Source organism: Gavia stellata, chromosome 4 (genome assembly GCF_030936135.1).
Source record: "Gavia stellata isolate bGavSte3 chromosome 4, bGavSte3.hap2, whole genome shotgun sequence".
Taxonomy (NCBI): domain Eukaryota; kingdom Metazoa; phylum Chordata; class Aves; order Gaviiformes; family Gaviidae; genus Gavia; species Gavia stellata.
In genome coordinates, this window is record NC_082597.1 from 8,826,089 (window position 1) to 8,842,152 (window position 16,064).

At 43.7% G+C, this 16,064-nt stretch overlaps 1 protein-coding gene across 1 annotated transcript in view; it reads left to right on the top strand.

The window, feature by feature from the left end:
- Positions 1–207: 207 nt before the first annotated feature.
- Positions 208–16,064, top strand: part of ELAPOR2 (endosome-lysosome associated apoptosis and autophagy regulator family member 2) — a 50,908-nt gene continuing 35,051 nt past the window's right edge. Inside the window, exons 1-2 of the mRNA XM_059816038.1 lie at positions 208–263; positions 15,457–15,652. Coding sequence (XP_059672021.1) covers positions 15,489–15,652 — 164 coding nt within the window. The 5' untranslated portion in view covers positions 208–263; positions 15,457–15,488. The remainder of the gene's footprint in view (positions 264–15,456; positions 15,653–16,064) is intronic.

Genomic DNA, 16,064 nt, shown 5'->3' on the forward strand with positions numbered 1-16,064 from the left:
TGAGAGTGCTGCACAGTATGTTCTATGCCATCTACTTCCTTTCTGGCTTAATTATAACTGAGTTTGCTAATCCCAGTCTTGATTAATGAGCTTAATATGCAAATGTTATGATGAAACTGAAACTGTTTGTAATTACTTGCAGACAGATTACCACTTCGAGTACACAGAATGCGACAGCAGTGGCTCCAGATGGAGGGTGGCTGTTCCGAATCCATCGGTGGAGTGCTCTGGACTACCTGACCCGGTGAAAGGGAAGGAATGCAGTATGTCGGCACTTTTCATTTTACAGACAGTTACTAGTTGTTGGTGCTATTTACCCTTGTGTGGCTTCTTCGCTCTGTCACTGATGTCCTGAATGTCCCTGAGTTAGTCCTTCCCCTCCAATCCTTATTCTAGTCTCTTGGAGCTGTGGAGCAGGGATTGTCTTTGCAGCGTAGCTGTATAACTCAGTATCTGCTACAGGTACCCTTTGCATGCTAATTCACAAACAAGCCCCCTTGAAGAGATGTGGTTGCTTGTCTTGAGCTGTCATACTCTTAAGTTCTGCAGCTCTCCAGCTCATTTGTAGCTGTATTGGCCAAAATGGTGACAGGGAGTGGCCAAATTATATTTGCATAGTGTCCACATTCTCGTTACCTGCATTATTTAGTTAATTAATAAGCTGAATGCATAAGTAATGGTAAATGTCTTATTTGCCTGACTTATTCTCATGATGAAGCTTTTGCATTTTATTTATTTATGTATTCATTTTTAACAACTTGGAGTGTTCTCTTATCACTTGGTCCTGCTTTTTTTTTAATGTTAAAACACTTCTTTGCGTCTGGGGACATAAACGAACTGCTGCTCTGCAAACACATTTGAACTATTCCCTCACTGTTCTGTAGCTTCCCAAGCTGAATGCTCTTTCCCATCACACTTCCTTGCTTTAGCAATTCTCTTCACAAAAGATCCTAGCAGCGCTTTACTTTCTCAATAATTTGCACCAGAGGGTATAAATTATTGTATCTGACAAGTGGGATGAACAATGGCAATGTCCTTTCAGTTCTGGTATGGGAGAGGTGAGATTTTATTCACTTCTGATTCTTATCCTTAAAGGTTTATTGTTCATTTCTTTATGGCATATATTCCAGCATAAAGCACAAACATGTTTTCTGTAGCAGTGTTGACCACTGGAAGATTTCTGACTGCTTACAAGCATCATTTGAGAAGCTGCCTGTGTCATTCCTGGTATTTGGGCTTAGTTTCCAAGGTTTTAAATGTGAAATCTCTGTATATCCTTAGGATGTGTTTTTCAATTACAGAAATATAGAACTGGGAAGGACCTCAGGTGATCCCATAATTCATCTGCCAGCCCAAATAGCTATAGTAGCAATGGCTTTGTCATTCATGGCTGATGTTTGGCTGAACTGTTTTCAGGGACCTCCGGTGATGAAGGGCCCACAAGCTCACCAGATATTTGCTCATCTATTTTGTTCTATTTATTCATTTTCCCTCTTGTTACAGCTTTTTCTACTGCTGAATCTCCCTTGTACTTCAAGCCTGTTACTTTTTGCTGTCTGCACTATAAAGGAGCAGGTAGTGTTATCCTTTCTGCTCCACAACCACTTCTGGTGTACTCTGGAGTACACAGATATAACTCATTTTTTCTAATATGCTCTATTTCTTTTTAAACCTTGTGATAAATGGTTTAAGGTCCAGCAACATTATACTCTCCTCGACTTTCTGCTACAGATTTTGACAGATGGTGGGCTTCCCTCTTCATCTCCTTTTATTTGTGTGTCTTTCTGGTCTTAAATCAGTTCCAATGAAAATTGAACTGTTTTATAACAATAGATGAATCTCTGGCTTCTCCATATCTGCCCCCCTGCTAGATAAGGGGAAAACTGCCCAGTAGATTGGCTGTGATGTTACACACCAAAGTACAGGATTCTGTTAAATGCAGTGGAAAACTCATCTCAGTTGATGCCTCTCCTCCTTGTTGTGTTGCTGTTAAGTCCCATGGCAATTCAGCTGGTTTGAGAAGCAATTGGATATTTGACTTTTTTTACTGAGCCATTCAGAGCTCATCTCTCTGTGCTCTTGGGAGAACAGTGCTGTTAATGTAGTTCTGTCTTTTTGTGTGTGTGTCTATAGTAGATTATCTGGCTTCAGGAGATATCTGGCTATATTCTGACGGCAACAGTCATTTTAGGTTTCTCATCTCTTAGTCTTTCACCTTGTGCTTTAAGAACAACCTATCTTTCAGGCTGAAAACATGAATCTGTCAACAGCAGTCAATCACCACAGGAATGTGTAGAGAACACCCCTCTCATTCGGCTTGGCTAAGGTGGTGGGTTTTACTGCAAAATATTTGAACCAGCATAGAGTTTGGCTTCAATGGGTGGGATATACTGGGAGAGACAGCTTTTGAAAATTATGCGCCCTCCAGCTCTTCAGAGATTGCACAGATCTCTTCAGAGATCGGTCTTTTGTTGACGATGAGTTGTACTGAAAACGCTGACAGATAGACCCCTCCTCACTGACTTGTATTCTCTGAGCTGGTGGCTTCTGTCTCATCTGACAACACAGGAGCTGGACCAAGGATGTCTTATACTAAAAGCACAAATTGCTATAGCCTCAGGAAAATGAAAAGTTCTGTATTTGGCTGCTGCAATGCACGTTCTCAGTGGATCATGTACAGAGTGAGATTTGTGCTACAGATTTGGCCAGGGGTTGCATACACATCTCACCAAGTAATTAATGACTCCATGGGATGCCTTCCTTTTCTCATAGGTCTAGAGTTATTTTATCCTGAAGCCTATCAAGAAATACTATAAGTATGGCATATCCTTTGAGATGAGTCTTTCTGGTCATTCTACAAAGTTACTCAGATTCTACTGCGTCTTGTAGATCCTACCCTACAGCAAAGCATCCTGACACTGGGGCTCATCCTGACATTTGGTAGAGTCCTGGACTCCCTCAGGTATCTCCTTCAGTCCTTCAAGCTGCAGAGCTGGGGACTGCAGTACAATCACCACAGGCAGGATGATTTCCAGCTTTGGAGATCTGTTTGGTTGGTATCTACTAGGCCTGAGATACAGCTGAGCCAGCTATGTCTCTGCTCTTAAAAAAGGGTTTCAGTTGCACAGCAGCATGAGCTCTTAGGGCTTTTTTTGTGTCCTTGAGGTTGGCAGAGCCTTCAGTGGTCCTTGGTGGCAGTTAGGACACAGGATATGGAGGAATCTGGGTAAGAACGTGGGGTTTTTTGGAACAGATCTGCCACTGCTGCTGACTTCATGATGTACTACTCTTTGCAGTTGTTTTCATCTATTCAGAAATGCCTGCCGCTCAAGAATATCTGCTATTGAACTTTACTGCTTCCTGAAAACAGAAGTGACTTGCAGGCTGTCATTAATTTTGGATCCTGAGAATACTGTGCCAACCTCTCCCATTTCCAAATGCTCAGCAGTCATTCTCTTTAAATTGTCCCTGAACTAGGAATTCGAAAGATGGTATAACAATATGTTAAACGTCTCCAATCATCTCTGTAAATATGTCTAGACTGTGGTCTCCAGTGGAGTGGAAAGACACTTAAGACTGCTAAAAATGTATTAGCTCAGGTGCTTCACATATCTGGAGCAATCTACTGTGGCACTGGAGCTCAGTTGGTGTCTTGAGATGTGCTCATTTTCAGGATGTTGTGTTTTACTACTTTTCATTTGAATGAACCCATTTAAAATTAGGTTGGGTATCTCTGTGCTCTGCTGCATTTTGAAGTACACGCCAACCTGCAAAGCACATCTGCCTGTGACCCGCTGAGAGTAACTGCCAGCATTCCCCAAAATGGCTGTAGTCTCCAAAACATGTCAGGATTCATCCCTTTTGGGTCTTCAAAAACTTAATTGGCAGAGTTTACCTGCAGAGAAGACAGGGTCCTCTGAGAATTAGCCATGGGGCTCAGTGTAGAAAGGACTGTCATATTTTGACTGCTCTCTGACCTGGGTTTTTTTTACTTTATCTTGCCCTGAACACAGAGCAGCGTGATTAGACCACCTTCCCCTCCTGCCAACCTCCCCACAACACCTTTACCATCCAGGTGGGTGGTAGGAAGAAAGAAGGAACCTCACATGACAGATGTGATGCTGTAGGAGGTCCTGCTATGCAGTGACCCCAGGTGTGGGAGGGAAGGTGCAGGAGCAGCTCTGTAGCACAGTAGCTTGCTTGCAATGCACTGGGACAACATGCCCCTTTCCATATTTCACTCCCCTCTTTTTTTCTGATCTCCTTGCCCCGAGGGGCTGTGGCCGTTGCCACTTTCAGACCCCACATCAGGGTGTCAGCCTGTGTTTAGCCATTCAGTGGGTTGTGGTACCTCAAGGCTCACCCCGTGGGGTCAGGCTGCCTCTGGACAGGCCACGGCATGGCCACGCCAGACAGCTCAGCCACTTCTCTCATGCTTGTATTTGGTTAGACACGAGTCATATTTTTGACACGGTCACATCACAGTTGCAAGGGATCCTGCAAAAAGATGCATTAGAAGTGCAGCACCGATCTTGATAAGGAAAAAGGCAATATTTATTACACCTAAAGCTACTCTGGGTGGCTCTCCTCTGCTTCACGTTTAAGATGTCCCCTCCAGGCATCTTCCCTGTACCATTTTGGAGGTCAGGTACGTACATGGAGGCAGGGAGTGTTTTGCTGCCGGGTGTGGAGGGCAGAGAGCCTCCCTCAGCGAAATCCAGACTCTCTGAATCACTCCATTACTTCTTGATGGTCGGGAATGTGCTTAACTAATTTGGTCTCATTCATTTTTAATTACCACAGATCTCACTCTGATCTCCTCATGGGTCTGATAGCAGGAAGGGAATTTAGCTGATAAGGATCCCTGCCATCAGGGCAGTGTGCTTGGCCTTTTAAACAGAAAATATTTATGGCAGTCAATGGAAGTGGTTTGCTTTCGGGGCTAAGCTCTTGCCTGCAGCCCCATATGGCCGGTATTTCTGAAAACCCTTTGCTTTGGTGTGGGGGCTCTATGCAGTGTCTAATGGGGACCTTTCGGGGCCTGGCAGCAGGAGCAGGACTTGGCATCGCGCTCCCGCTGACACTACGCTGCAGTCTGTTTTGGTGGCCACAGTCAGGCTTTTCTGCCAGCCTGACCATATGCTGCATGTTTTACACTCAAATTGAAAGTCTGAATTTGGAGCCTGCCTTCCTTCCATGTCTCCTTTCCTTCCTCTCTTCTTCGTCTCCCTTCACTTAAGTACAACCTAAATATCTGGTTCCGAGTGTGCCCTTACTGTGCCCAGGTGCACTGATATGCTCCTCTGAGTGACCAAAAAGGGTTTAAAGGGTTCACATTTTGACCCCAAATTCTTTTTTTAATATTAACTCTCTTATTCCACTGAATACGAGTTATTTTTTGCCATCCTAAACAAGAATACACCTTACCTCATAAATATCTGTTAATTTTAGTGGCGCTAAGTACATGTTAAAGATACTGTAGTGAGAATAATAGAGCAGCTTCAAAAGGAGTTGAATTTGCCATGTTCAAGGGGAAAAAGTGCTGGTATGGTCACTGGTATATTACAGTTAGCGTCCAAATGCCAGTTATAATTATAATCAGCAAGATTTCTTAAGAAAGGAGACAAAAAATATTGATAATATGGAAGAACTTGGTCAAGTACAGTGTTGTGGGGTTATTAATGGCTCTGCTTAGCGAACTCCACCTTCACCTGGTGCCACTAAGGCGGGAGCAACTTCTTTGAAGTCAGAAATGTGCTTCAGTTTTGAGGTGAGGCATGTGAACGTGTGCCAAAGGGCAAGCATGTGAAAAGCTCCACTGACTTCAGAAAATAGACTGTCCTTAATTACAATGGACCTTTCTGGGACCTGAAACCAGAATTTGTCCTGATTTATTGCAAACTGAGCTGTGTTTGTTGAGTTTATTCTAGCTTGTGTAATCTGCTCCTAGGATACCACAGGAGGAGATATGGATCTTCCTGCTAATTGCAGTGCACTTTAGACACAATTAGGGCAAACAAATGACCTTGTAGGATTTATAACACTTTAAGGCAATTTAAGTGATCTGCAGGGGTTTTAACATTCTACTTTTGTAACAGAAAACTTAAATAGAAGGTTTTGAGTTTGACGTTCTCTCGGTCTCTGGTAAGATGGGTATCCCAAGCAGGTAAGAAGTGGGTCTGCTCCTACTTCCCTTGAAGTCAGTGCAAATTTTACAACTTATGGTGTATGCACATACATACCTGTGTAGATGGATAATATAAAATTAATATTCTACATCTGGCAAAACCCGTGTGTTTGTGTTACAGCCTTCTGACATAAAGTTTACATCTGTTCATTGTCAACTAGATTTATATTCAGGCAAATTCTGTGAGGCCTTTGTGCTAAAGAATTGGTTCTTCTGGAGTTTTACTTTGAATTTTGGAATTTGGCTGGTGAAGACTTGAAAATAACAATTACAAGTTTTAATAGTTTCTTTAATGTTTACATTATTGCACATGTGGATGTGAATGTACATACAAATGCTCCCATGAGAATGGTGCTATTTATTACAGTAACATTTATTTATGTTGTCTCAAAATAGTTTGTTATGTAATCAAAAATATTTATTGTCACCACAGTGTCATTGTTTTCATATATAAATGCATGTAAGAACTACTTTTCATGGGGCTTAAATAAGTCCAAAGTTACGGCCTCTTGAAGCAAATGTGTGAATCCTAACAAATCATCAGAGAGGTTTTTTTACTTTTTCATTTGACATTCACTGAGGATTATTTTCTGGTCTTATTAATGGGCTTTGAAATGATTGGGATTTCTTTGTTGCAACTGAAGAGAGGAAATACGGTGACATCAGCATACCTCTGAGGACTAGGCATGTAGCCATTCTCATTTTTTCTCATGGCTTGAAAGCACTGGATCTTGTCTTCACCAACCTTGGTGTACTAATATTGTTTTCATTTTCGATGTCATTCAGACATTGCTTCTTTGGGTATTCACCTTGGAAGAAACAATGAGGTCAAGCTATTAATGGCTGCTGGTGTTTAACCATGTCGTTTAGATCTGACATATGCACATAGATATACTTACACAAGGTGACAGATACTGTTGGGTATCCTGAGCTGTATAAAAGTACTATTTTGAGACAATGTTCAAAAACTGTATTCAGAAGATCTCCCCTTTCATTCCTTCACCTTTGAGATTGCTCACTCAAGTGGTATATGCTGATTTCCTCCCTCATTTTGACTAACACCTTCCCTTCTCCCCACTCTTTTGAACAGTCAGACGGCTCCCATGAAGCTGCTTGTCAACACGTAAGAATTGCATATGGAAGGTTGCTCTCTCAAACCTAAGTACCAAAAAAGTGGATTCTTAGTGGGCATGAAATCCAGGAAATTTGAGAATTTCTTGATAGGCTAGAGATTTGGCCCTTGGCCTGTCATGTATTACCTAGCAATTAAGGATGTCTGACAGAGAAAACCACAACAGAACTGTCTCTGGAGCCATCTCTGACATGAACAGCAAGATGTGCAAGAAGTAGATTCCAAAGTCGTGATCTTTATAGGGGCACTTTTGTGTGTATGGCCTGCAGGATTGGGCAACTCAATTTTACCCGAATCTCTTTGGTGTCTCTAGAAAAGTTTTTATGTCTTTTCTGAAAGGAAAAGGAAAGGTTTTCCTACTAGAGCACACTGGGGAGGGGACTAGCACACAGCAGTGGAGGCTGCTCTGAGGATCACTGTGAAGCTGAGGAATTAATGCAAGTCTGTCATGTAGCAAAGGTGTTTAGCCAGCAGTGGTGTACATGGCACAGTTTGAGAGTCACTACTAAACGGTTGTGATTTAGCAAAGCTCTCAAGTAGATGTTTATTCCTATTCCTCTTAGAGCATCCCTCCTAATGCATGTTCCTAACTCAAGTCAGGTAGGTGAGTCCTATTGATGGCATTAGGCTTCTCACCTGGACTGAAGCTCGAGGCTATGTTTTGCCATGGCATTTCCATCTGGATGTTTTCCTGATGCGTATTGTTACCCTGAGAGATACCCCAGTTTTACAAGTAATTTTTCCAGAGTTTTTCCTCTGTGCATGAGCAAAACACTGTCTTTGCAGAAAAAGTGCCATTGTTGGCTTTTTGAAGCACAGATTCTTTTAGGTAAATAGTGAAAAAAGCAGAAGAGTTTGCACTGAACCCACAGTTTAATTCCTGGAGAAGAGTTTCTGAGAAGTGCATGTTGATGTCTGTATTGAGGCTTCCAAGAGAAAGGTTGGCCTTAGTGTCTTTTGATGATTTCTTCACCCTATTTGTGCACACGAAGTAATTAAATAAGTTAAACACAGCTTCCTCTGAGTCACTGATTTCTCTTTCAACAGGAAAGCAGCTGGCAAGACCTTGAGATTTGCTATGGCTTGGTAGAGGGATGAGAGGCAAGTGTGTGTGTGTGTATGGAGAGGACACCTCAAATGGCACTAGAAGCCGTTTGCACCAACCACTTTGGTAGGTGAGCAATCAAAATAAGCCTGATGGAGTCAGTGGGGCCTGGAGAGCTACTCGCTCACATCAAGGTATGCTTCCTGCCATCTCCAGCCCTGAGCCACTAGGATGGTTGTAACCCTCACAGCAAATGTGCTTGCTAACCTCTTGGTGATGACTACTCTATTTTGTAATTTCTTGGATAAAAGGAAAAATTATTTACTCTTAAGAAAGGAAAGGTCTCTTCCACAGAAGGTACTCTTCCCCAAGTTACATCAGCTTTCAGTGTGATCACATTTCAAGCCTAAACAGCCTTGACAGACTTTTTTTCTTAAATTAAGATTCGGTCTGGTTCCTGGTAACACATTGGGATATAATGACTGAAGAAAACGAACATCAATTATTCACAGTCTATTGGAGAAGCCTTGTATAAATTATTCATGGAAGACATTCTGAAGCTGGCCGAGATTATAGGAAACATTAATAATGAAGCAATGATTTCCTCTCGTCCTTTGCCTTTCTTTTTTTCTCCTCATACCGTATTTTGGTTGGTCCTTGTTTCCATGTTGTGTGGACCCTGATGTCCCAGGGTATCACTGAACAGATGCCTCTGTGTACTTGTCCTTCGACACATCTTCCCCTCCAAGTTTGTGGCATGTGTCTGCTGAACCCAGCAGCTGTTCAGAGGGACAACTGTGGGATGCTGCCAACTTCATGTTTCCTTTCTGAGCTACAGTTTTCACCTCTGCCCACTGGAGGCTGAGATAATTCAGCCCAGACTCTGCCTGCAGGAGATGGCAGCATCTCACCTGCATCCCAGGTAGTGGGGCTTTGGATGAACAACGTAGGAATGGAGGGGGGACAGATGGAAAGCCAGCATTTGAGATTATTTATCCTGTGTATTTTCACTGGTTTGGGTCGCATTGTTCCATTGCTAGTCCCTTCTAAAGTTGTTATAATCTGGCAAAATCCAATCCTGTGTCTTTTTTAAAATTTTAATGTATTGAGAGCCAGGAGGACACAGAAGGATGGATACACATGAGCGTGCACATGCTCGGTGGCAACAGAATAAACAGAAGAGCTGAAACAGTTTTAGGTATCATAAGAAATGCCTGGAGAAAAACATCTGCTGAGACGAGTGATAGAGGTAGAAGTAGTGGGTCCAAGTGGTGTGGGATGGGAAGATAGCTGAGGGAAGGTGTGAGACTGAGTGGCCAGGGCTGCATAAAGGAGGAAAGAAATTGAATATATTATAGGTTTGGTGTTGGAGGATGCAGGGCATTGAGGCAGCTTTGATTAATCTTCTCATGAAATCAGAAATATTCTGATCCCTCTCACAAGGTGGCAATATCTGGGAGATACTCGACATGAGAAAACACTCCAGAGGAAGGTTTCAGACCTCAGAAGAAGTTCAGTAGTAATATACATGTAAGGATATACTATGTTAGTCCAGTTGTGTTCATGATAAGCCTGTCCTGACCCCCAGCATCAGAAAGTTAAGCAACATGAGATTGTTAGGGTCAGTTACTAGAAGAGCAATGTGCCAACTAACATTGATCCTTGTCCACCAAAATCACTGGGAGGGCCACAGCTGTACTAAAAGGCAGAACATGACCCTGGAGCCTTGCAGTCAAAGGGCAAATGAGGCAAGCCTGTTTATGATCTGTTTTGCCCTCTGGGGAGCTGTTCCCATGTCTGCAACGTGATTGTAAGGTGCTATCAGATCTGCAAAGTAATGTATTGCAAGCGCTCCTTGGAAGTGGTTACACAGTGGGCAGAGCTCCTGCTTCAGGATGCCTCAAGTCCATGGTGTCCCAGGAGGGAGGGAAGATACCATCGCTCTTGACTCACAGAGTTTAAGAGGAGGGGGATTAATTAGATTCTCTAGTTTGACCTTGCAGGCCATTAAAATGCATCCAGTTAGGTTGATGCTGAGGCTGATAATTTGCATTTGGTGTGAGCTTTTCTTCCATATGGTGTCCAGTTATGATATGAAGCACTTGAGAGACAGAAGGTCCATCACATGCCATGACAGATTGTTCCAGCAATCAGTCATTCTTCCTATTAAAAATGTGTGCGTTATTTCCAATTTGAATTTGTCTGGGTTCAGCTTCCACAAGGTAGTTCTTATGCAGTTCTCTGCTTGATTAAAGAGTCCAGTGCGATCCTCTGTTTTCTCCCCCTGGAGATGCTTATATATTAATCGAGTTAACTCTCAATCTTCTTTTGATAAACTAAATAGACTAAGCACTTCGGATCTCTCACTGCAAGACATTATCTCTAATTTTAAAAGCATTTCAAGTCCTTTTGTTTTGCATTGACCTCTTAAAAATGCTGGATCACAACTACATTCAGTATTAGAACGATCCTCTTGCCTGTAATACGTTTCATCCTACACATCTCTACCTTCACGTCTAAATATATCCACAGATCTCATTAGCGCCTTTTTGCACATCTTGACAGTGGAAGCTCTTGATGAATGGTGGGTCCACTCTGACCACTCAGGCTTGCTGCTCTCTGGGATACGTTTCTGCCTGCTGCAGACTTTGAGTGGGCTTGGGCTTGCCAACAGATCCGAGTCGCTTGTGTTGCTTCAGGGTTTATCACTCTGTCAGTCTCTCACCCGCCAATTTTAATACCATTCCTTTTCTGTTTGCCTGCAGATCATTGATAAAACCATGGACAGCCATCAGACTCAGTCTCAGGGCAGGCAGAACTGGCCCTTTTCTCACTGCTCAGTGATGGTTTCCCACTGACAGCCCTGTCTGAGATCTGTTACTCGGGCAGTTCTTAATCCATTTACAATGTGCCTTACTGGTATTGTGTGGTGCTACCTTCTTCATCAGAATGACACGCAAAACTAAGTTAACTGTATTAGAAACCCTAGGTCTATTACATCCACTCAGTCACCTTTATCAAGTGACTTGTAATCCTTTTAAAGAATGAAATGAGGGCTGTTTGACAAGACTTATACAATGGTTTCGGTGGGAATTAGTACTGTAGCTCTTGTTAATTTTTTATGAAGTGAATCCGGTGTCAGCTTTATTGAATACGTGTTTGAATGTGTGTAGCTGCCTGTGGCAGTGTCTATCTAACAGTACTTCACAGCATCTTTTGTGACCACAACTGGTTGCCTGTACAAACCACAACTTTTTTTTTCTTCTGTATTTATTTTAAGAAAGCTACAGCTGCAAATCACCAATAATTGCATCGGCTTCACTGGAGCTACTGAAGGCATCAGTGTATCTGGCACCACAGCATGTCGTGCTGTTCTTAACTGCCTCTGAAAATGTTCTCCCAGTTTTAAAAATGCCTATGATGGGGCCAAGTAATGAAACCTTTTAATGCATTTCACAGTTTTTTCAGAGAATTAAAGAAGATCAGATTCAGTCTTCACAATGTGCACTGCTCTGTGTAAGTTGGTTGTGTAGCACCCAAACAGATATTTGAAAGGTGTAGTAGGAAAATTTGCAGTCGGAGAGGGAGAGGGAATAGTGATGTCCAAACAAGACCAATAGCATTAATTCTGGAAAAGACTTTCAGAATTGCCTATGTGGTTTAGCAGCCTTAGTTCTGTCTTCTGAAACAGCGTAGATATATGAGGAGCTATTCAATAGATAAGTTTTCTCTGAAAATTAAGTATCAAATGCTTAAACAGACAGGGTCTTGGGTCGGGGGCAGGTGATGTTCACAAAGGCTACATCTAAGCCAGGAGACTAATTTTCCCTCTGGAGTCTGAAGCAAGAGGGAGGGTTTAGTGGAGGACAAACCAGAGCAGACACCAAAACCACAGGATTTAGATTCCCAAAACTTCACATCGCACCTTAACCTCCTATGTGGTGATGCTGTCCTTCCCACTGACAGCATCTTGTGTGCGTCACCCCCTCAAAACACAGCGGTGCTGCGATAATGTCAGCAGTTTCTGTGGACAAGCGGTTGCTGGTCTGCTCTGGATCTGTGCTCAGCTATGTCTTAGTGAGGTGGAGCAGCCACAAGCAAGGCAAAGCGCCAGTGCCCTGGGACAGATCATCTGTCTGTGCCCTGTCCCCACCCCAGGCAAGTGCCTCCTGGCCCATCACGGGGGACATCTGCTCTGCAGGGTCCCTCTAGGCATGGCCATGACCTGCCCGCTTCCAGCTGGGACAGACTCCTGAATTGATGCTGCTTAGATTAAAGTGAGTTTGGCCTGGCTTTTGGTCTCCCCCCTTGCTGGAAGAGCAAGTTGTGCGACTCTAGGAGAGGAGACCATCTCTGTGCTCATCACACGTGGTGTTTCCTCCCCATCCTCCTCCAGCTGCTCCCAAGCGCCTGGAGCGAGACCAAACGATGCATCTGTTCCAGTGTTGAAAGTGGTTCATGATGCCATTAGCCATGTTCAGCCCCAAATTGAACCTGGCAAGCAGCTGGCATGCTCAGAGCTAGCTTGCTTGCAGACGTATGTGTTTTGACGGGAAGTGCTGCTGCCTTTGAAATACGATTCTTAGAAAAGGGAAAGAAGGTAATTCCCCACCTAAATAAGAAAAAGGCTCATCTCTCTCCTGGAGGGTGAGCAATGGATGGCAGTGTCCTGTGTGGCAGCCTGCCTGATCTCTTATACCCTTTCTTTCCTCTAAAATGATCAGGTGGCAAGGAGTTAAAAGGTATTGGTACGGTTGAAGCCATAACCTCTGCTCAACCACACTGCAATTGAGGAGGAGGCTCTGCTGCCTTCTGTGTCTTCATTATGGCAGCAAATTGCTTGCAGTTACTGACTCCTTATTTGAAATTCACAGATCTGGATCGTGTGGTTAAGCATCACTCTCCATTTCTTGCTATTTAACTTTCTTTAAAAAATATTGAAACTGTTAAAGGATTTGAATATGGCATGAGAGAGCTCGCTTTTTTACTTCCCTTCCTGATGGCTTCTCTGTGCACCCTTCAAAAGAAAAAAATAAAGCAGGATTCATTAATAATGCTGAAGCAGTGAGTCAGGACAACTTCACGCATTTAAGGTGAAAAGCTGTACAATGTGTGGTCTCAGTTCAGACACACGGGGAAGTGCTCGCTGCTTTTCTCCGGGTCTCTGAAGAAAGCTGTGCTTTCGACCCCAGCTGCAGGTACACCCTACAGCTTGAGCTGAGGTTTCAGAGGCAGCCATACGGGATGTTAGCTGTACCGCTCTATCGTGTGCCACTGCCTACAGAAAACCGCTTGCCCCCACTGAGGCTAGATTTTTTGCCTGTCTGTCAGTCTGTCACAGAAATCCATTGCGGCCGGATTTCCTTGCATATACCCTCCCCAGCACCCCTCCCTGCTAGGCTCCTGCCCGCTTTCCTTCTTTGTCCATCCACAGCGAGCGATGGGGTTAGAAAAACAGTTTTGTTGGCTTGAAGACCACTGGTTCAAATTCTGAGTACGCTGATATGACCAAGAGGGAAAAATGTCCCTTTGGCAGATCTTTCCATCAAAATGGACCTTTTATCTGCATTCCAGTGCTGCCCATCAAGGATGATTACACAAAGAAATGCTGCAGGAGCCGGCTCAGAAATGGAAGCCTGAAGTGCAGTTGGATTTAGATGGAAATTGGTGTTACGCAGCCATGTCTTTATCAAAGTACTTACAAACAAGTTTTTCTGCAGTTAGATAAACATCAGCACATCTATAAAACCACATATGCTGGGACTTCAACTGACATCAGTTGTTTTGGGCCAGTTTCACCACTTTGGCTAGCAGTTTGGTCTCATCCTACAGTTTCTCAGACTGTGAGTTTATGTCTCTTAAAGCGAGTTTATGAAATATCTGTCACTGCACAACGTGGCACGCATGAAACAGTAAAAAATCCCACCATTTCTCGGGATGCAAGTTGTGTGCGCTGCTCCGAATTCTGCTTTGGCTAAACTGGCACAGTTAAGTCTAAAAATCTGCAAGCGAGGTAGGAAATATTATGTTCTGCAGAAAGTGCTCATTTGTTTTCCATCCAGGATGATCAGTCTCAGAGAGGACGTGGTGCAGAATGGGGCCAGGGGTAGGTGGGATGGTCTGCCATTGAAATGAGCGTCCAGGCAGGAGTTACCATTCCCAGCACAGACACAGGGCTCCGTGGGCGTACGGGACTTCAGCCGCTGTCCAGGTTTCCTCTATATAACAGGAATATTCTTCCCTTAGCAGGTAGAGATGTGATCAGACTGGAACAGGGGATATAAAGTTACTTGGAGTAAGTAATTTTAGAGACTTCAGTGAAAAAAGCACTTTGTGAACATTCCTTCTAAATTATACTTTCCCTAGTTACATATGTTTGAGTACTGTCTTTGCTGTGCTGGCAACCAGTGTTTATTTTCCCAGCATGCTAACATCAGCCCACTCAAAGATCCCCATTTGCAAGACACAGGCCCATTGGTGATCTTTTCCAAGACAACCTGGTCTATCAGACAAGATGTTCAAGGCTCTGTAGGCAGCCCACATGAGGAGAAATGTGGAGAGAGCCTTGGATTAGGTCTGCAACTCTCAGCTGAGGTTTGTAGTGTTATATTACCATCAGTGTGCTGCTGTGTACTCTTCTTAGCTGCCATACAGGTGGGTGAGATGAGTCTGCTCTGGCTCTCAGGTGCTGGTGATTTTAATTGAGTTCAAGGTGTAACAGGTGAGTGAGCAAGGGTGAGGAGAACTGAATTACAAGCCCCCTTTTTCACAAATTGCTTTTGGACACAGTCTGTGGGTAGACATTTCGTTTCCAAAATCTTGTTTTGCCAGCTGAGACAAGCTGCAAATCAGGAGCTGTCATCTGAGATTTGGTTTCAGCGTCGCCACGTTGGTGAAAAAACAGGCACTGGTGAACATCTCAATTTTGTAGACAGTGTTGGTAGTTCGGCTCTTGTGTTCCCAGGGCTGGGGCATTCCTGTTTGGTTCCCTTTAGTGACAGTTCACTCTTAATTAATTAATTGGCAAAAATTAGTGGAAATTAATTTGGATTAATTTCTCCATTCATATGTTGGAAATTATTGTCTCCCCAGCTTTCTCCTGTGCCTCTGGTGAGTACCTGGAGATGAAGAACCAGGTGTGCAGCAAATGTGCAGAAGGGACCTACTCGCTGGGCAGCGGGATCAAGTTTGACGAGTGGGATGAGCTGCCGGCAGGGTTCTCCAACGTGGCGACTTTCATGGACACGGCGGTTGGCTCGGCTGAGAATAAAGCTGACAGCTGCAACAAGTAAGAAGTTCTGTTTACATCTGGATTATGCAGCCGTGGGTGAACCTGAGACAGCTCAGCAGCAGAAAGCCAGGTTAATGACTCACCTAACCTCTGCAGAGGGTAACCAGCCCTAGTAATGGCAACGAAGAGTGGCTGGGAAGTGAAATTTGTAGCCATCTCTTTGCTGTCATCATGGTCTCCTCAGGCTCATCAGCAGCTAGTGACTCTAAGACCAGCGTGGAGCTGCTCTTATTTGTAGCTGGAAAGCTCCAGGGTCATGGTATTGTAAATGCGGCTAAAAGTTACTTTCACAGCCTATTTAGAGACCCGTGGTGGTTGCAGAAGGCTGTTTCTGAGTGTAATTGAAAGTTACGTTGGACCTATGGGTAATAAACCTTTCCAATGTAGGCTGGGTCCTAAATTTCCAGTA